The sequence below is a fragment of the Aspergillus lentulus genome (assembly GCF_001445615.1).
Source record: "Aspergillus lentulus DNA, contig: Alt09, strain: IFM 54703, whole genome shotgun sequence".
In the NCBI taxonomy this organism is placed as follows: Eukaryota; Fungi; Ascomycota; class Eurotiomycetes; order Eurotiales; family Aspergillaceae; genus Aspergillus; species Aspergillus lentulus.
This window is the reverse complement of record NW_028322117.1, coordinates 2,050,541-2,071,368: the sequence shown is the minus strand read 5'-3', so window position 1 is coordinate 2,071,368 and position 20,828 is coordinate 2,050,541. Positions and strand designations below refer to the sequence as shown.

The 20,828-nt window shown below is 50.8% G+C and overlaps 7 protein-coding genes across 7 annotated transcripts; 2 read left to right on the top strand and 5 right to left on the bottom strand.

Annotated features, from left to right (window-relative positions):
- Positions 1-950: 950 nt before the first annotated feature.
- ALT_5503 (protein tyrosine phosphatase-like domain-containing protein) lies at positions 951-1,795 on the top strand (the record flags this gene model as incomplete). Its single annotated transcript, XM_033554740.2, has 3 exons — positions 951-1,483; positions 1,536-1,675; positions 1,725-1,795. The coding sequence occupies 3 exons, from the start codon at positions 951-953 to the stop codon at positions 1,793-1,795; spliced, it is 744 nt and encodes a 247-aa protein (XP_033410631.2).
- A 137-nt stretch (positions 1,796-1,932) lies between these two features.
- Positions 1,933-3,249, bottom strand: ALT_5502 (adaptin-binding domain-containing protein; the record flags this gene model as incomplete). The annotated part of the gene is made up of 3 exons (XM_033554741.2): positions 1,933-2,012; positions 2,060-2,365; positions 2,421-3,249. The coding sequence occupies 3 exons, from the start codon at positions 3,247-3,249 to the stop codon at positions 1,933-1,935; spliced, it is 1,215 nt and encodes a 404-aa protein (XP_033410632.2).
- A 528-nt stretch (positions 3,250-3,777) lies between these two features.
- On the bottom strand, positions 3,778-4,314 carry ALT_5501 (putative small nuclear ribonucleoprotein SmD3; the record flags this gene model as incomplete). Its single annotated transcript, XM_033554742.2, has 4 exons — positions 3,778-3,880; positions 3,944-4,073; positions 4,137-4,197; positions 4,258-4,314. The coding sequence occupies 4 exons, from the start codon at positions 4,312-4,314 to the stop codon at positions 3,778-3,780; spliced, it is 351 nt and encodes a 116-aa protein (XP_033410633.1).
- A 481-nt stretch (positions 4,315-4,795) lies between these two features.
- On the top strand, positions 4,796-5,551 carry ALT_5500 (phosphatidylglycerophosphatase; the record flags this gene model as incomplete). Its single annotated transcript, XM_033554743.2, has 1 exon — positions 4,796-5,551. The coding sequence occupies one exon, from the start codon at positions 4,796-4,798 to the stop codon at positions 5,549-5,551; it is 756 nt and encodes a 251-aa protein (XP_033410634.2).
- Positions 5,552-6,530: 979 nt separating this feature from the next.
- On the bottom strand, positions 6,531-8,417 carry ALT_5499 (homeobox domain-containing protein; the record flags this gene model as incomplete). The annotated part of the gene is made up of 3 exons (XM_033554744.2): positions 6,531-7,807; positions 7,859-8,058; positions 8,116-8,417. The coding sequence occupies 3 exons, from the start codon at positions 8,415-8,417 to the stop codon at positions 6,531-6,533; spliced, it is 1,779 nt and encodes a 592-aa protein (XP_033410635.2).
- A 4,111-nt stretch (positions 8,418-12,528) lies between these two features.
- Positions 12,529-13,288, bottom strand: ALT_5498 (uncharacterized protein; the record flags this gene model as incomplete). The annotated part of the gene is made up of 3 exons (XM_089599920.1): positions 12,529-12,702; positions 12,754-12,903; positions 13,091-13,288. The coding sequence occupies 3 exons, from the start codon at positions 13,286-13,288 to the stop codon at positions 12,529-12,531; spliced, it is 522 nt and encodes a 173-aa protein (XP_089455797.1).
- A 470-nt stretch (positions 13,289-13,758) lies between these two features.
- ALT_5497 (aminophospholipid-translocating P4-type ATPase DNF3) lies at positions 13,759-18,804 on the bottom strand (the record flags this gene model as incomplete). The annotated part of the gene is made up of 1 exon (XM_033554746.2): positions 13,759-18,804. One exon carries the CDS (start codon positions 18,802-18,804, stop codon positions 13,759-13,761), a length of 5,046 nt encoding a protein of 1,681 aa, XP_033410637.2.
- Positions 18,805-20,828: the final 2,024 nt, after the last annotated feature.

Here is a 20,828-nt window from a genome sequence, read left to right as displayed (position 1 = left end):
CGGACAGTTCCTGCCTACTGTCTCAGGCATTCAGTGTTATCTAGATACTCGGTGTACGGAGTAGGACATTCTACGACTATTGACAACAGTGTGGACACCCTGATCGGCCTGACTACCTTAGCATACTACGTACTGTTATTTTTCTCAACGTCTCCACATCAACTGATCAACTGATCCGAATACCATCTGGCATATGCATAGAGCTCTGCTACTAACATATTATTGATAGAGAACGGAACCATCGCGGATCTGATCCGAGAAGCAGAAACAGCATATCAGTAACTGTTATCATTTCGGCATACACTCGGTACTCATACACCTCACCACTTACACTGCTTTGTTTATATGACATCAGACTGCATGGCTGGAAACTTTGTCGGATGACAAAAGTCAAAAAATCTTCGTCTGTTCTTAGCGTCAACATGAAAGCGGTGTCCTCCGCACACTGGTATCTTTGATATGGTTCAACAGATGAAGATATCTAGGGTTAATTGAGTAAATACCGACTGTTATGCCGCACAGAGCTCAGACGGTCACTTTCCTATAATCTGAGCTGATATCAGACTTTCTATTAAGCAATCCATGCCTCTGCTTAAGGGGACCTTGTTATCTGCTGCCTGTCAAGATAGATCGATGATGTTGAACATCATATATTGGAGAAATCGTACACGGAGTGCATTAATATGATGAGTTCTATCTAGGTTGTTACAGCCGAGGATCGATTTGATCAGAGTTATTACATAATCACCAACCATCCTCCCATCAAATCAACAAAAATAACCACCTTCATAAGCTCCGGTGTCACGTCCATCAGCCAATTGACAAGTCAATTTATCATAAATCGTGAGTCTTAACTCTGCTGAATATTTGATCCTTTCGAAACTTACCAGTCTCCCTTCCCCTGCAAGTAAACTGCACATCTACTGACACGCAAAAAGGAGTACGCGACAATGTCCCAGTCCACCACAAGAGCCTCATCGGCTCCCCGGGCCTCGGCCTCGGGCCTTACTCGCATCTACCTCCTCGCCTACAATGCCATCAGCTTCTCTCTCTGGGCCACCTGCGTCATCCGCGGCGCAATGCTAGTCCTCTCGCTCGCGCCCAACGGCCACCTCCCCGCCATCTTCCACCACGTCTACTCCCCGCTGCTCACAACGACTCAGACGCTCGCGGGCCTGGAGATCCTGCACAGTCTGCTGGGCATCGTGCGCGCCCCCATCATCACAACCGCGATGCAGGTCGCCAGCCGCCTGCTCCTGGTCTGGGGCGTCATGTATCTCTTCCACGACCGCGGGGATGGGCACGGCGGCATCGTGGGCGGAGACTTCCACGAGGCATTGCCGTATGGCGCTGGCGCCAAGGTAGGCGATTATGCGTTCCTGGGATGTCTGGGGGCGTGGGGTGTCACAGAGTGTATCCGGTATGGGTTCTTTGCGTTGCAAGTTTGGGGCAGCGGTGTGCCGAGTTGGTGGACTTGGTTGAGGTATTTTTTCCCGTTTTGTGTTGTATATGTATGCGCTTGCTGACGATTGCAGGTATAATACCTTCTATGTGCTCTATCCAATCGGTATCAGCAGCGAGTGCATCATGGTTTGGAAGGCTCTCAAGCCTGCTGCAGAATGGAACGCTCTTTACTGGTGGTTCTTGGTGGTGGTGCTTGTCATCTATGTTCCGGGTATGTTGGTTTTTTGGACAACGCGCGAGCAGTCGCTAACTTTCTTCAGGCTCATACATTCTCTACACGCACATGATCGCACAGAGGCGCAAGGTAACGAAGAAGCGAAGAGCCGAGTAAGTGTCAGTTACTGTAAGATTACCCTGGGGGTGACGGAGCTGTCTTGACGTACATCTATGTAATCAGTTATGGAACGCCATCTACTTGGCTATACTATATTCTCTATAGCTTAAAATTTCTATATTGCCAGATCTGATCTATAGTTCTTTCATGATATCTCGTACAGCTTTGGCAGCAAATTTCTTGCGCTCACTCTCCGGTAACTCGGAACTCATGTCTGTTCTATTAGCCTGCGAAAAAATAAATTTCCTGGAAAAGACATACCTCTGATAGCCTGCATCCGCATCATCAAAGCCTCCAAAGACTCGACCTTGAGTCCGTCGTCGTCTTCCTCATCCTCATCATGATCATCTCCGTCATCACCCCCATGCTCAATCGCCATCCGCAGCCCAAGCATCTCGCGTTCCAGCTCGTTGACCTCAAGATCGAACCCGTTCTCCCCCCGATCCAGTCCCAGAAGATGCTCCTCGAGACCATCGTCGCTAAACCCACCGGGATCCGCATCCTCAGACGGCGCAGCCCAGTCATGCGTCTCGAGGATCTCCCTAATGCGCCGCATACCCTGGTATTCTGCCACAGCAATCAGTCCACACTCACCACCCACAGAGAAAGAAAAAAGACCTACCCCCGTAAACATTCCGCTCCTCCCCCTCCTCCCCCTTCGGATCCCACTCGAGCACCTCCACCCCCACCATCCCCATCTCAAACAGCTGATCCTCCCACCACCCAACAGAAAACGGTTCATCGCTCGCACCATCCAACTCCTCCAAATCGGCGTCCTCGCCGCGCACTCGCGCATCTTTATGTCCGCTTGCCCCTCCTACTAATACCAGCAGCACAGGGACATCCCCGACCTCCCCGCGCTCCTCCTCAATTACGTTCTTGACCCGGCCAACCGCAGAAAGAAACTCCTTGAGGCTTTTCACGTCGTCTCCGGACCCGGGTGAACCTGCACCTGTACCTGTATCCGTGCCCGTGCCCGTGCCCGTACCAGCAGGCAAACTCGCGCTCGTATCCTCCAGATTCTTAATACAGATCACCAGCGCCCCTATCGCGTCGCGGACAACCCGTGCGTCTTCGCCTGAGAACTCGACTGCCCATTGTGCGGGCGAGGGCGAGGGTGAGGGAGAGGTTTTCCCTTCATCCCCTGTCTGTGTTTGTGTCTGCTTTTGTGTTTGTGTGTGTGCGCGTTCATCCACCGCCGCAGGGAGGGGGATCTCGTCAACCCATATCGGGATATCGGCGGTGTAGTACTTGTTTGTGAGGCGGAGGGGAGGGTGGGTGGTGTACCCTGCGAAGGAGGCCGGGGGATCAGCGACTGGGGTTTCTGTTAGGGAGTACAGGAGCGATGGGATCGTCGAGGTTGAGTGTGAGCTTGGGCAGAGGATGAGGAGACGGCGTGGGTTGCGAATTTGGGGTGCGCTCGCGGAGTTGAGGTGGGGTGGGGAGGTCATTCCGGTGGAGGGTCAGTCGGATTGCGCTGGATCGTATCAAGGGCTGTTGTGTATGTAGAATTGTTAGGGACGAGGTACTGCTTGCTCTGCTGCCATGTGGATTGGAAAATGTGGTTTGTTGCGGGGAACTTTTGGCGGAGAAGATTTCGGGGTGTTGGATTTATCTACGGACACCAGGCTGTTTGGAGAGCAGTCAAACAGAATTGGGGCTATTAGCCAGCATTGAGAGAAGCTCTATTTGTTGCAATGCCAGGTAATCACCACCGGTGCATTTCAAATGGTATGCGACGCCTGCATGTCTCGCAGTACACATCGTCCACCGAGTCAATCCTCCCTCGAGCTGGACATACGATTGCACTTGTAAGAGAACCCAGAGATGAAAATATGAAAATCTGTTATCGCAGGGTATCGCCCCGTAACCGGTCTTCAAGAATCACATTTTTCAATCCCACATAAGTAAGTACCATTTGGAACGACAAATGACGAAAACCACATGAAAGAAAACGCCAACGAAAAAAATCCACCAGATCAACCCCTCCGTTGTCCCCGAGCCCTCTGCACCGTCGCCTTACCACGAGCAAGACCGACACCTCTACCGCGCTGGCCGCGTGAACGGAACATGGGTGCGTTTCTGCAGATGTCAGTACATAATCACAATAGTAGAACAACGTTCTAAGGCCAAAGGTGTAAATACCTCAGCATATCCGGCACGATGAAGAACTTGACGTGGCTTCCGCGAATGTAGACTTGGTCCAGGTGCGACACGCGACCATCACGAGCAGTGACTGTGATATCCTTGAGCTGGACGTTCATGTTATCCTCAGCTGGTAAAAGCGTCAGCACTATCCTTAAAACCCGGGTTATAGCTAAATGTGACGGCGACGAACCCTCCAAGAGCTTTCCACGATACACCACCCCCGAAGTAATCTCCAGCGTTACGACGTGGCCCTGCAATTGTTAGTCAGCTTGAGTCAATTATTCTCTATGCAGGCAGCGGAGTAAGCGAACCTGAGCTTCATTCAAGAGCTTGATGGGGATACCGATGGTGCTGGTCAATTTACCCATGTTGAAGGATCGGATGCGATTCGAGCAAAGTTACGCGAAAAAAGTGGACGGTCGGCGCGAGAAAGGATTGAGCGGAAGGGACACAAAATGAGACTTTTATTTTTGATTTCAGGATTCGAGAGACCGCTCTGTTAGACAGCAAAATCCGAGTCCGATGAAGAGAAAGAATGCGGCGCCGATGAACTGAGTTGAGCGGGTTGAAGCTAGCGGAGGTCCAGTCAAGGCGGAGAGTTCCCTAGTTGTGCGGCTCTGCTGTAACTTTCTCCGTACCTCTCTCTCGTAGATCTTCATCTTCAGCTTCATCAAGCGACCTCAGTATATAACGTGGACTATCTTTATTGTTACGTTCCTCAATCATGAACACATAACTACAACCACTTTCAAGCCCCTCTCTCAATTGGCTCCGGGCCTCCAACATTATTCATCCTTCCTGATCTCATCCGTATACAGCAACAGCTTCAACTCCACGGAAAAAAGGAAAATGGCCAGCACACCAAACACCAACCTCCGCGGCTTCAACCACGCAGTACAAACCCTCCTCCGAAACCCCTCCCAATTCCTTCCCCACCTCACAATCCCAACGTTCACCCACCTCCCCGAAAACCTCGGTCCGCATCTCCACAGACAACCTCCCAGCGCCGTCAACCCAGGTGAAAAACCAGCTGCAACGAAATCACCCACAATCCGCGCCCTCGTCCTCGACAAAGACAACACCCTCTGCCCACCCAAAACAACAACCTTCCCTCCCCAGATCATAGACAAGCTCTCCGCGCTCCGCAACTCGCCCACCTCGCCCTTCAACCAGTCCACAGCGCCCGACTCGATCCTCATCGTCTCCAACCGCGCAGGGAGCCATCCGCGTTTCGACGCCGAGGTGCGAGAGATCGAGGAGCGGTTGTCATCCCTGCGGATTCCCGTCTTCCGATTGCCCGAGGGCAGCGAGAAGAAGCCGTTTTGTGGGAAGGAGGTGGTGGATTGGTTTCGAGAGCGCGGGGTGGTGACGCGCGCGGATGAGATCGCGGTTGTTGGGGATCGATTGGGGACGGATGTGCTGATGGCGGCTATGATGGGGTCTTGGAGCGTCTGGTGTCGTGATGGGGTCTACGAAGGCGTGGATCCGAACAAGGGGAGGCCGAATATGAATATCCTGGAGAGGATGGAGATTTGGATCGAGAAATATCTGAGGGAATCTCGAGGATTGAAGGCGCCGCTGCCAAGGGGATGGGAGAGCCAGTAGAGAAGCTCTCTCATCATTTGTACTATATTCATTTGATACCCGCTTATACCAGCTATATGTAGTTATACTCAAGAGGCGTCGTGCCTCCACGTCAACAGACACTGTACACCACATGCATGCCATTCTTGGTTGTGATCCTAAGGTGGATTGACCTTAAACACAGGCAGGATCTTGTCTGCCGCTTCCTGGCAACCAACCAGCCGTCTGCGCAACATTTCTCGCGAGGAGGGTTCCAGCGATTGGCGTGACAGCTGGCTAGGTATCGGCCAAGCTACCAAGCGCATACATGCGGAAATGATGAAAAATGATGAATCAAAGTCAAAGGAACAAATATGAGTAGGAGACTCAAGCTCAAGAATCCCAAAAGAATCACACCATCACAAAGTAAAAATGCAAACAATTCCTGACCCGCCGACCCGGAGAAGACCAAAAACGATGAAAGTAAGAATTCCCAGCAGATATCGCCCATTTTGCTCACTTCCTGGCATAACCACGTTAAATGACCCTGGCCATGGTCAAAAAAGAAATCAAGAAATAAAAATGGACAGGGATCGTAGGGAAGAAAATCAACAGAAATTGTTGGAAAACATGAAGAACACGATGTGTCAAAAGGCGTCAGGACCAGCTGCAAGATAGAAGGGTATAAACACAGAAGAGAAAAATGAAGAGATAAAAAAGGGGAAAAGTATCAGTAGCAAATATCGAGAAATGTGACGATATAAGCATTCATTCACCCGCACGGAGGGCCGACAGACGCCAAGTTGCAGTTTGAAGACAGCATTTCTGCCATCCTACCGGAATGTCATATTGACAGCCCATCAGATGCCCCAGGGGCATTGTAAACATGGCCAAACCTGGTAAAACTCATAGAGGCTTGAGAAGAACAGACACCTCGTTGCTTGGGTTACTAGCAGGCGGAGAGGACGACAGTGGAGTCATTTCACTTAGGGTATTGAAAGAACAACCTGGGATAAGGTGCTCATGACCCCGGAGCTAATGAGTTGAGATCAACTCCCTCCATGCCTTGATAGTTGGTTGCAAGGAGTGGCGAAGTTTGGCCAGACAAGGTCTGCATGGGCAGGTCGAATGTGTTACCGTCAAGTCCCATGGTGGTGGGGACGGAATAATCCATGCTCTGCTTGACGAACATCTCATTCATACCCATCCCATCATCTCCAAAATTGGTCTGCTGCTCGGTTCCCAGGGTGTACATATCCTGCGGGGTATGCGCCATGTTCGAGAGGGGAGGCGAATGTTCAGCGATCATAGGATCGGCATGGCTGACATTCGAGAAGGAAGGAGCTGCATGCCCCATGCTGGACGAATCCACCGAAGGCGCCACAAAAGGCAGGCTGAATGAAGGGCCCATGTGCGTAGCGACTGGGGTGGACTCACCGGTCGCACTGGTAGCGAAGATGGACGGGCTCGCAAAGTCGGAAGGCGAGCCGGTCGTCGTAGCAGACATAGGATGACCCCGAGGATCGAACCCATATGAAGGGGAGGTGTCGATGCGCAGGTTCAGGGCTAGCGGTTGAGCCGACTGCGGTACAGGCGCAAAAATACCCGAGTCCGTGTTATGGTATGGGGCCGGAGTCTGGGACATGTTGTAAGACGGGAAGTGAGACATCTGCATGGCGGAGAAGTCAACAGCAACCGGAACGGAACGACTCCTTTGCCGCTTGTGCCCGCGAGCAACTGGAATGTTCAGGGTCGACTGGTCCTGATACATGTTCATGAATGCCGGCGCGAATTGGTTTGGCTGAGAGGCAGGGCGCTGGATGAAATGAGGCGACATTGGCGGTGCCATCGCAAGGTTGCTGTACGCCAGACGGTTCTGGAAAGACTCCAGCGACACCAACTTGGCCAATTGGACACTAAGAACCTTGGGATGACCTCCCAGATGGTGCACCAGAATCTGGCTCGCTTGCTGATCCTCCGTAAAATCACCGCATTGATAGAATCCACCAGAGTTAGACGAATCCATGTAAAACAACGGAGGCCGATTGAGTTCCACGAGGAGGCCAGCCGGCCTGGTGGGTGCCCCGTTGGACTGGACGTTGGCATCACCTGATTCGAGCGTGATGTTCTTGATGTAGGAAAAGGGGTACTCGATTTTGTATCCGGCAGAATCGTTATTGATGTAATATGTCATGCAGGCTTTTTCGGGGGAGTAGAAGACAACCAGGTCCATTGCGTTTTGCCCGATGCGCCGCCAGCTTCCGATGGTCAGGGAACGGCAGGTGAAGTGATGGATGACTTGGCTACATCAGCAATCGCCACAAATCGACATGATTTAGTTGAACTCACCGACTTTCCCTGAAGGTGCGGACTCGTTCGGGTACGCACCACTGGCTCCATACGCACCTGTGCGCCCGAATGGGTCTCTCGCACCCGCTTTGCTAGGATCGAATTGCATCGCCAGATACTGTCTCATCGATTCGGGAATTGAGTCACAGCCTTCACCGGTTTCTATACTCTTTTTTGCGAGCATCTTAATCTTGGCTCGTCTGTAGTCGCGGTTAGTACACACGATCAAAAAAAGGCCGGATCCATCTTCCACCAACCTGTTCTGGAACCAAATCTGAACCGAACGCTCGGTCATGTTGATCTCCTGAGCGATGCGCTCGCGCGTGGCTGCCGTGGGAGTAGGGTTCTTGTTGAACTCAAGTTCCAGAGTGACTAGCTGATCCTGGGTTGCCCGTTGTCGCTTATTGTTCTTCTGCTGTTGGGTCAGAGTGCTCTTCCGGGGCGGCCGGCGCGATGCCGATGATGAAGGAGCCGTGGTAACACTGGAGTTGGAGGGAGAAGGAGTCGAAGCGGCCGAAGACGACGAAGCCGTGTTCGCCGCGGTCGAGGTTGTCGACATAGTCGATGGGTCGGACGTGTCTGTCGAAGACATTGTTTGCAGAGTATAACTCGGAAGTATATAGATTGGAGAGAAATGAGATGTAACCAATTTGTCCAATGGTTCCAAGTGAAGGGTAAAGAGAAATATGACGATCCGGCCGACACGATAGAAAAAAAATGGAGAGGCAAAGATGTCTTCTTTCGAGTCTCTCAAAGCAGCGTCAAGCGCGAGAGGATTCAGGGTGATTCAAGAGAAGGCAACGGTATGGGAGTAATCGGAAATCAGGGCCGAATTGTTTCCAAGACCAGAAGCCTAGATGGATGGTATAGATGATCGCGTCGCAGAAGCGTCAAGCTGGACGGCGAGAAATGGGGGCTGTCAGAAAAGGAGAGCTGGACTAGCAGCTTATAATGATCAAAGGAATCCTGAAATCTTCGCGACAGGGCGGATATCTTCGATGGAATTGTCAGCACGATAAAGGAGCGTAGGGAGATGACAATCCGAGGATGTGGACGAAGAGAGCGGATTCCAAGGTCGTCGTAAAGGAGTGTAACGAACGACCAGGAAAGTCAATAAAAGAGGTTGGAAGTGAAAAGAGTGGACTCAACAGAGTGAAAGAATGGAAGAAACAAAAGAGTGTAGAGTAAAGAAAAGAGAGAGGGGGAGGGAAAGGAAAAAGGAAGGCTGACAGATGACTGGGGGAAGGAAGAGGAAGAGAGAGGAGGAAGAAGAACGAGTGAGAGACGAGGGAAACAAACGGGTGGAGTGAGTGAGAGTGTGAGACCGGGAGAGCCCCAGAGGAGAAGAGAGTCTAGACAAGGACAAGTTTGCGTGCCTGAGGTTGACCGTAGTCAGGAGATGGGACTTGCCTAAAGGGGCCTAGTGGGGGCAGGCTAGCACGGCTGTTCCTGGCTTTTATTACAGATACAGACCAGGTACGGAGTTGCTGACGGTTAAGTATAAGTGGAGGTTCTTTTGTTCTCTCCATGCAGGTACATCCAAGAGTGTGACGGTAACTGTCATGTATTTTTTTTCCCTCCTTTTTCTACTTTCTAGACGCCGGGAGCCCGAGGCTCAGTTCATACCGAAGGATCTCATCATCCCATGCGTACCTCAGTATTGACGGCTGGCAGATCGCAGGCTGAATTCCGATCGTCTGGTGTTATTGATGTTTAATGTCCACAGGGATATCCCTTTCCTACCAGGGATCTGATATATCATCTATTATTATGATCTCGTTCCGATTCTTCGATTCATGACCCGTTGCTGCATACGTTAGGCCTGGATCTCTGGCCTTCCCCGTACCGTACCACAGGAAGAAAGGATAAAACTCGGGATGGCGGTCGCTTCGAGTAGGGGGGCGCAACAAATTAACCAGTCACCATCTCGAATGCGTTTTGGCCCCTGCATCGGGAACTGCATCTGCTGCCCAATGCTTTTTATGACGCATAAGTAGAGGGGTGGCTCCGTATCTATCGCCCTAGTACGAAGGTAGTCTCTAGACGGAGTTACTAGTCCTACTATGCCAGCTACGTCCGAAGTTCTGATAATAGTATACCGTATCGATAGTAACTCCGACTAGAGAAACTAGCCTGCATTCACATACGAATGGTATGCTAGACAGTGTCTATTCTTGGACTCCGTCTTGTTGTCATCAGTGTCACAACTCTGGAGGTTGATGATCCAAGGAGTACGACGAAATACGTTCAAGTCAAGTCCAGCGCCCAACGTGGTGCATTGTAGTCTGTACAACACCGGGTCGGGCCACTCCTTCATCTGGTGCGTAGAAGCACGTTGTCATTGGAAACAGGGGACGCTCGGAGTTCGCGGTATTTCTGGTGAATAATTATGTACACGTAGCACCGATTACTCCGTACTCTAGCCCGTATAGAGGTACTGGTTGCAGAAAAGGAAAGGAAAACAAAATAAGAAAGGGAAAAAAAATCAGATCCCGACGACGACAGAACTATTCCACCAGAATTCGATCAGTGGAGCACCCACTCGACTATTGCCGACCTCCAAGACACCAACAGTGCTAAGCAAGGTCCTAATTCTAAACATCAAGATCCGGAAGACTGCTGCCGTTCTGGTTGTTACAGTTTGCCGGTTTCCATTGCAACCAATAACCCACGTACGAAGTATGTGATTTCAGGTTTGGCTTGCCACTGGACAAAGTTCCAGGACAGAAAAATCCTGTCTTTGAACCCAACCTTGTTTCTTAGTTGCTATTGATAGTGACCCGAACCTAAAGACGACAGGATTTGGAGTCAGGCATACAATTCGCGGACCAGAAACTGAGTAAAACCGTCCTTGCCGCGGAGGGACTAAATTCTTGAAACCAATTCACACGTTTCCAGAATTTCAATCCAGGTACCCGCCCTCCCTGACCCAGCCAGAGAGCAGTCACAATGCTCATTGGCCATGATGTCAGTGACAGCGCCAATAGTAAGGTACCAAACTCTTTCTATTGGGTGTTCCGCTGTGGGGGTTCAGCCTATCCGGTAATGTCTCGTGGGTACGGTGGTTCACTGTCGCTTAGATACCGCCGTCCATAGGGATACCTTGAAGTACAAAAACCTGGTGCACAGGAAGCTACTCCGTGCAGCGTTTCAGGATCCTACAACCGATGCGAGCAGCAAGGAGACCAGAAACATCAAGCAACAGACTCAAACATCTTCTTCAGTGAGGTGGTACGTACGTAAGGTACCATACTCTCACCACCTCATGGTCCCTCTGTTGATGATCCGTGCGCCCTCTGTCCGATAGCTGACATTCTGATTGGTCCAACCCGCCACTACTGTCGACTCCAGCCGCTAGACCACTCTGGGACAGGGACCAACCACAGTATCCCATCCTAACCGCCACAGAAAATCGAGGAACCAGAACCACCTGAACAGGTAGTTGAAGCCTGCTCAGATGGAAAGACAGCAAGGTTTATTCAAGTGTGAGCTCAAAAAGGTGGGTCGATTGACCGTGTCGATGCTCAATCTGAGTCTATGTGCAGAGCATCTCTTGCCTTAGTCATGTCACGCATCCGCAGCCTAAGAGCATCATTGAACAATCAACTTCACTTACTCAAGCTTTCCCCAAGGCGAAATCAGAGACTGGGTCAGGGATACTCTTCACGAGAACCTTGCCGTTATTGAAAACACTTCTTTTCGCTAGAATCTCGACTCGTCCAAGGTGCAAAGCTAGGCTGTGGGTTCTCGAGGACAGTTCCATTGGCCGAGATGATGTCGTCCAAGGCTTCCTCATGCCCGTCAACCTGTTTAAGTTGGCTATCCGGGCCGACGATGGGGTGGTAGGAACGGCGATCGGGCGCTTCCTGATGCCACAATTCACTGATCAGTATAAATTGAGGTCAATGCTCAAGGTGTAAGCCAGTTGAACTGGTCCGTGTACAAGACCGGGCTTGTCGGCAGATGCGTGATACCATGGACACCATAGTATTGTGCTGTCAACATGCAGCGAACACAAGCCACTGACTGATGAGATTCTTCTCATACCGGCATCCCCACTCCAACGACGAAGTTGCAGGCAGGGATTGTGTCTCTTTTCTCTGATCAGTAGTCCTATAAATACCGTCATCGTCATCCATACACTCAATGTTGTGGTCTAAATTTCCATCGAGCAGCAAGATGACACAGCCCTGGTCACTACTCTCTCCATGAAAGAAGCTTTTTACTTCTCGAAGTTCGCATCGACGTTCAAGTTCACAACCGTTGTTGACCTTCAGCCAGGAGAGGTCACATGCTCCCCCTTAGAGCTGGTCGTATATGTTGAGGCTGTGATTGACGAGGCAGCACAAAGGCAATGATAAGTCTTTACGGTGAGCTCTGTCTCACTAACATACAAGCAATATGGCGGCGTAGGCTGATGTTACATTGCCAAGATGAGGTACGTATTGTTCTGTACATAGCATCATCGCTAAATTCCCACGAAGTGAAACTTGACCAGTTACCTCTTTCAATGAATCAGGGGTCTTCAACCCCAGATGACTCGGGCCATCTATCTTAAATTAACCTCCATACATAAGCTATAACATGGTCTGATATTCTGATTAGCCTTGCAGATGACATGGATCTTAAAGAAAGTAATCCCCCTCCATCACCCACTCCCAGGCCCTAAATTACTCCATGCGCGTATCCATGTATATCAGATTCCTAGCCCTAGCCTCTCTGGCGAGCGTCAGCGCTGCAAACATGCTAGCCAGCGAGACAAGCTTCTCAAGTACAAGTACAACCACAACCTCCCTCCCAGCCCTCACAACGCCCTTCGTACAGCCCCCCGAATGCACCTCTATCTGGGATATAACAAGCACCGCAACAAGAATCAACTCCACCCTCCGACTCACCACCATCCTAATCTCAGCCCCCGCAGACGAGCGATTCGCGTCTTGCCAACCCCCAGGATGGGACAGCAATCGCACGGCCCGCTTCTCATTCAGCCCAGGCGTGTGCCCCAGCGCATGGACATACCATGAAATGGCCACAGATCGACTTGACTATAGGCGATCAACAGCGTACTGCTGCTCCAGGTGTGACCTGCCTATTCCTGAACTCATCATTTAGACCAGCCCTCCCTTCCTCAGAAAAAGCACGACCAGAACTGACTTTGCACATGTATAGCGGCTTCTCCCTCTCAAGAAACCTAACCGACCTCTACAACATCAAGGCCTCATGCTACCGTACCCTCACCCCCGGTGAGACAACAATCACAGGCACACTCTCCCACGGCAAAGGCGCGCAGGTCCTGTTCACCGACGGGATCCAGGTCCACGAGGCATGGGCTATCTCGTGGGCAGGGTCTGACACGGCGACAATGTCGCCATCGCTGCCTACACTAACGAATTCGATGATAGTGCCGACATGGGTGCCGGGGGAGATCATCCCACCGGGCAGGTACGACAGGGGCTATGAGGGCTCGGATATGCCCGGCTGGGAGCCTATCTTGCGGTTTCTCATGATAGGCGTTCCGATCATTGGTGTAGCACTTTTTGCGACGAGTGTTTGGTGTTGTATCTGGTGCAGGAGGGTGAGACGGAAGGAACGGCAACAGAGGGGGGTATTGGCCAATCCGCAGGAGATATGTACTACCCCATTGCAGTCTACATAAGATTGTGGCAGGCTCCATACAAGCTTCTGTCAGATATTCCATGGAGAAAGACACAGTAGACGTCGTATTCTATCGAGACACACGGTTAATACAGTGGGTATGAATATACTGATCTCAGGCTCATGTACAACAGTGCAGATGGTATATAACAGTAAGCCAACAAACGATAGACTGAGCACCCCGGGGTATACGGTGCTAACGCCATGACGCTCCGTAATGACAAAAAAGAAAGAAGCAAAAGCGATCATTTCAGCTGGCCCTTTCGAATGGCGCCAAACCCTTTGGAAAACAACTCGTGAATCTCCACCGATCGGCGTGGCGTGCTCGTTCCCTCATCTTCCGTCGCGTGTCCAGAGACATCCCTGCTGGAACTGTTCAACTCGCTCAGATCGATTTCTTGCATTTCAATCTGGCCAGAACCGGTCTTGGTCATGACTCTGGGCCGCGCCAGAAGCTCTTGGACATGTTTCTCGCGCGCCTCCGTCTCCGCCGCCTCTTGAGCCAGCTCGAAGCTCGACTTCTTCTTGCCACGATCCCAGCCTTGCTGTAATTCAGACGCGGCGGCCTCTTCAAATCTCTTCCGGATTTCCAAGTCCTGCTCGTACTCTTGGAAGATGTCGACGTCTGTGGGGAAGAGGTTCGCTCTGATCGCGCTGACAGACACCTCGAAGACAACAACAGCGACGACTGTAACGAAGAGAACCGCCCAGAAAGCCAGGTCGCGGCCGGAATGCAAGATGAAGTTGCCCGGCACGTGATAAATGCCATTGCCAGATTTGATCTGGTACCGGCGGGAGAGAATCAGGTTCCATAAGAACCATCCTCCAACTGAAATCACAATGACGATCAGAGAGAGGTAGGTCTTGTTATGCACCTCCAAGGCCTGTAGTTTGGTGTTGATGATGATGACGCAAGCGGAGTAGGTGACAAGCCCGGCCGAGAAGATGTCGCTTCCAGTATTTGTGAAGAGGACGTTTCCGAAAAGTCCATACATGACGAAAAACACAATCATAGCTTCACAGGTGGCCATGAATGTCCATCCAAGGTAGAGCTTGATGTTGAACCCGCCATGCCGCTGACCTTTGGTGTATAACTCTGGGACAGCCAACAGCGTGGACGCAGACAAGTCTTTCGTGAATATACCAAGAAAGATAACAGCGAGCGATGTGAACAGAGTATTAAACATACTCAAACTCCATGGCTCGTACAAGCTGGTTCCAGTATAGCCGTTCCAACGCTGATACAGTGCCTGGGTCAAGTAAAACAGCATTTCCTTCCAGAACGTACCAAGCGTGTATTTGCAGGCTCGGATGTAATTCCACCGCCCGTGAACGAGTAGTAGCTTCAGCAAGAATCTGAACTGGGCAATCGAGTAATCGGAGATCCGAGCTGCTTGCAAGCCTTCCTTCCCAGTGATACCAATTCCAACATGGGCCTCCTGGATCATGGCAATATCATTGGCACCATCACCAATCGCAAGAGTGACAGAATCCTTGACTTGAAGCCGGATGGATCTGACAAGGAATGCCTTTTGTTTTGGACTTGCACGGCAGCAGATGACAGTATCAACCAAGATGGCCAGCTTGAAGAACTGAGCTCGGAGAGTCTCGTCGGATTCGATGATCGACAGAGTTTGTCCATCAACAACGACGACAGAGTGAGCCACAGATCCTCGACTAATATCTGCAGTCATCTTCAAGATTGAGCGTTCAACATCTCCAGTTTCATGGTCGAGAATGACAAGAGAAGAGTAGTCTTTGACCAGACGGCAAGAGTGCCCGACGTTGATGGCGGTTTCACGTTTGTCGCCGGTGAGCATCCACAACTTGATATTGGCGCGTCTCAATTTGTCAATGGCCTCGGGTACACCCTTTTGCAACTTGTCCTCAATCGCGGTAGCCCCAGTCAATTCGAGCTGTTCTTCAATTTGAGCACCAACCTTCTCGATCTTTTCCTGACGGTCAATGAGACTGGTGCTAGCCTCATGAAAGGCCGCCTTCCACTCGTGATACGTGGAATCGTCGAGGAAACGATGGCCATACATGAGCGTCCGTAAGCCCTCCGTAGCAAAATCATTCAGATGCTGGAAGCACCTCTCAAAGACTGCCGATTCGTTTACGACCAGCGCCTCCTCGACCAGATCGTCTTGGTCCTCCTCGTTGACAGAGCTTCCCGAGTCTGAGAAAGACGTGGATTGCCTGCCAAGCTGAGCAGACGGACGTGGGCTATAGTACTCATCATCATATTCCCTTGTCAAAAGACCACCATCAGTCTCACGATCACGAAGCCATACATCGATGCTTTCTCTCAACACAGAGACGTTCTGCCCGGAAACACTGGAGCGTCTGTTCTTTGTCATGCTAGGTCGACCGAAGCTGGGACGACTGAAGCTTGGCCGGCTGAAGCTGGATCTGACTCCACTATCCTTCCGACTCTGGTGCTCACTATTTCGTCTCATTACCTGATTTGCCTCGGCTGCCTTGCGTTTGCTGGCACGCCGCTCAATCTCGACTGCTTTTTCATGAGCAAGAGAGGAGCGTTTGAGCAACCGCATCAAGGTGCTATCAGCACCCTTGCAGAAAAGACAGATGCGTTGGTCCGGCATTCGAACCACAACAGACATGCGTTTCCGAGTGCTTGTGAACTCGATGACGTCCAAAATTTCATAGACCTCATCTTGGTGCTCTTCTTCTGGACCATTGGGGTAAGTCCGAATCGTCAGGGTGTTTGGTTGTCGATCAATGACGAGGTATCCGAGGTCCTGCGCAGCCATCACCAGAGCTAGTTCATCAGGGGATGCTGCCTGGAAAGAAACGTTTCCAGACTCGTCCTTCTCCGGTATGCATGTATGGCACAACGCTATTGCCAGCAGGAACAGCTTGGCTTTCCGCGCGAACACGGTGTAGGGCTTGAGTTGGATGTATCTCAACATATCGGTGGTACGCCGATCGGCCATGGATTTTGCAATCTTTCGAGGGCCCATGGACATCGAACCAGACACCTCCAGAGCGTTCGACACATTCGAGGGTCTTAACACTTCTCGAGTATCTGAAGCGTAGGACTTACGAGCCATAGCCTTCTTGCCTTTGACACTCCGTTTCTTGTGGATCAACATCTTTCGATCACCTTCTCTCGCAGCTTCTTCACGCAGATCGAAGTCATGAAACCAGGCGGTCCCAGCCACGCTCATCATACGGAAGCGCATCGAGTTGTTCGTTAATGTTCCGGTCTTGTCAGAAAAGATATAGCTGACCTGTCCCAGTTCCTCGTTGATCGTGGATGTTCGCGCTTCGAGGGGTGTGTCGGTTTCCTCATCATACATGTCGATGTCGTTCAACAAGAACATCTGAACAACTTTGACGATCTCCATACTCACATAAAGCGAGATGGGAATCATTGTATTGAACATGATCAGGAACGAAGTAAAAATGGGGCCGTAGTCAACATTAGCCTTTTCAAGATACCAAGCGCGGCGCTCAACATCCTGTGACCAATATTTGTACGCAACAGTACAAGCAACCGCCAGGATAATGACGAGGCAAACAATCAGCATAACGACCCGATTGACCTTTGCCTGCAGCGACGGCGACTTTATCCGAGGGTTCTTGTTGGCATTCATTCGGATCTTGCACTCCTCGCCAGTGTAGATGACCATACCAAGGGCGCGTTCGGTATTTCGAAGAATACTGCCGCGGTAAACAACTTCAGTATTCGTCAGGGGCAGCTTCTCCGCGTTCACAATCACATTGCCATCAAATTTGTACAGATCGATGTTCGGGTCCTCCACGGCAAAGTGAATGGAATTGCTGCAGATGTCTTCGACCGTCCCGCACACTTTAGCCACTGGCTGGCAAGGCTGCTTGCTCTTGAGATTGGTCTCGCCATCTAGGGCCATGGTCTCAATGTAAGCTACGCCGTTGGGCCCATTTGCATGGAGTAAGACAATGTCAGCTGGGACAGGCTGGTCACGCTCGAGTTTGATCACATCTCCGACCTTGATGTCCTGCCACTTGATGAGAGCCCAATTCTGCGCATCGCTTGAAACAGAAACGGTGTCGCTGGCGCCAGTGGCGGCAGCAGCGGTAAGACTGGCACCAGGATGAAGAACAGATGCAAGACGATTATTCTCCTCCTTGTCCAAGCGATAACGACGCCAATCGTCAAACCCTTCTTTGCCCATTGAGATACCAACGAAAATCAAAAGAGGGATCAGTGTAGTAAAAGTACCTGTGGTACTCAAACCCGGGATCATCTGCAGGATAGCCACGACCAAGAAATAGAAGTTGGCCAACTTGGTGAACTGAGCGAACAATTGCCTGGGAAAGAAACTCCAGAAGCTATAACGACTGGATCGAATCCAGTTTCCAACATATGGCTTACCAGTCCTTTCGTCAATCAAGTCCTCGGTGCGCGTCACATCGAGATCAATATGACGGCCGTCTTTGGTGGGAGGAATATCCTTGATCCGAAGGATGGCCTTGCGCACCGTTTCAATCGCGTTCTCTAGTCGCACCATGAACATAGTACAAGCAGCCTTCCGCTTCAACCATCTCTCATACGAAACACTCATAGAAAGATGCCTGCCGTCCTTGGGATCAGAGTAGTATGTCGTCGAGCCGTCATCTTTGGGTGAAGATTCCGACGTGATTGCTGGGCGCACGACTTCCGAGTGTTTCTCGTCTCCTGTCGCCTGTGGCTGATCATTCGCTGTCGAAGTCTCCGGTAGCTGCTGCGAGCCAACCGCTGGGCCCAGTTCAATAGCCCCCGGTGATGTTACATCTTGCGTCTGGATGTTCTTTGCGAAAATTGTACGCCGAAGTGAATATCCGCGATTACGGGATCGTGAGCGACCGACATCTGGACTTTGCGGAGACGTTGGGGAAAGAGCGCTATTGGGGGATAGTGGTGAAGTCTGCCCGCGCTCTGGTGATGTAACAGGCGAACGCACTGGGGAGACAGCAGTGTTCGTGATACTCGTATCGATTGTTAGGCCCCTGGAGGCAGGTCGAGTATTCCTGGATTCCTCCACAATGGGCCGGTCGAGGTCCGTTGAAAACCGCACATTTCGCTGCTGAGATGGCCTTCGGCCGAGATCCGACGACATTCGGGACGGCGACATGGAAGATCGAGGATGAGCGACATTTTCCCGTGCAGGCCCGTTATTCGGGGACTGACTCGCCGAAATATTTGAGCTGCGTGTTGGATTCTGCTCGGTCAATGCCTGATCCTCCTCTTGAACCGTGTCCTCCGTGATCCGAGTCTCGTTTCTTGATGCATAGTGTCCGGACATTGCAAGGTGCCGCTCGCTAACGATATCTTTCGCTTTGTTGATTCAATATCCACCCATCAATCTACCACCTTCTCTTATCCTCAACTGGAGTATCAGAATCGAGCGATATATGCGTATTGTCGTAATGATATAATCAAAACCGACGATGCTGGCTCATGCTTTGATCCCGGCGTCCTACCACGATTACCACATCTGCTGCAACCCTGGGTAAAACTTCGGAACTCGTGAGACTGCGCTGTTGCGATCGCCAGATAATTTGCCGACAAAGCGAGAGACGGCTTATTTCAAACAAGAAAGACTGTAGTGGGTACTGCAACAGGTCAATGAAGACAGACTGTAGAACAACACGACGGGTATCGGAGTAAAAAAGAAAGAAAAGAAAAGAGACCAGCTTGCAAAACCCGTACAAGAGAAAGAAGGTAAAAAAGTATAAACAAACAAAAGGCGTCCTAAACCAGCAGTGTAGACAGAGGTCAGAGAGAAAGAAGAAAAAAAGCAATGGATGCTTTCCGCAGACGGCGCCGCAGGAGGCGGTTTGTTGCAACAGACTGGCGACAAAACTCCGGGCTCAAAGAAAAATGGCGGGGGAGAACCGAATCCGGAAAGATGGCCGACTTGACGGTTCGCTGCTGGGAGGCGAGAACGAGGGGATATGCAAGCAGCGCGGAATGCTACAATAAACCGAGAGATTGATTCGAGAAACGATCAAAGACGAGACAAGGAGAGATGAGCAACAAGCTATAATATTAGATATCTAGACTCTTGTTGAATTTCCTGTCTCTCGCAGACTTTGGCTTGCTGTGCGGAGAAACTCCAGAGTCCAGGACTTGGAGAGCGTGGGTCATCTCTACTACTTCATTTACGGACGGCAATTTGCAAAGTAGATGGATATTAGGCTAGATAAACTTGGCTGGCCGCGCAGCGAACATGGGCAGAATGACCTAAGAATAATTAGGATTAACCTCGAACTTCAAGGTTGGCAGAGGACATTGGCCTCCTCTATCCACCCTCTCCACCTCCAACTCCCGGTCAAATAATCCCACAACAGTGACAGTCACATACACCTCAGGCTACAGCATATCCACTGCCAGATACCATTTGACATCTACTACTCTGTAAGCATTATCATTAAAACTATTCTAAAGAATGCTTCAGCCTGATAATATCCACACTCAAATAGACTAGAAGTCTTGCATCTTCACAGCCCTTTCAGACTTAGACCATACGGAGGAGACAACCTAGTCGTGAAATGCAGTAGTGCACAGCCCCCCTTGGCCTATGAGACAGAAAAGAAGGCCAATAAGTTCTTGAACAGAATGTGTGGATACTTCTGGGCAACCCTCTCCGACTGTGGCGGGATGGAGCGCTCCATACTCCAATTCTGGATTTTGGAACTCACGTTGAACCTACCACAGAAAGGCTTCGGGCGAAACATAGGTACAGAGGTACGTACATCTGAAGAATCAATCTCAATGGACACTGAATAGTGGTCCGTAAGGCCTACCATGGACTGCTTGACAGAAGTTTACGCAGCCTTGTGGGTGCTGTGTACGGAGTACTTGGTAGCGTGGTGGCAAACTTGGTTTTTCTTGGCTTGGGCCGCTGCGTATGAAGCCAAAGCCAGGCTCAGGTCTTCTGATTTTGTGGTTTGCACACACTGTGTACGAATCGATCATTGATCATGTGACTGGCTGCTCAGCACCTCTCAACTAGCGGCCCTACGTCATGCGCGGAAACGTTTGGTTGACAACGGCTCCTAGGTGCAACGATCCCCTTAGACTGAATGAGGTCCCATTCGCCAGCCATCCCAGATATATTGTCTGATAGTGCAGATCGAAGAAGTAGAGATGTCAAACAACTTCCACAAATTATCATAATTGAAAGAATACAAGTCTCGTGAAGCTATGGAACAACATCCTCACCATATCTAACCTACCCCACCGAGTGTACCCAGAAGAACCTCACCCATTCATCTTTCTCAATCTCTTCCGGGCCGTATCAATGAGCAATATCTTGGCAAGGCC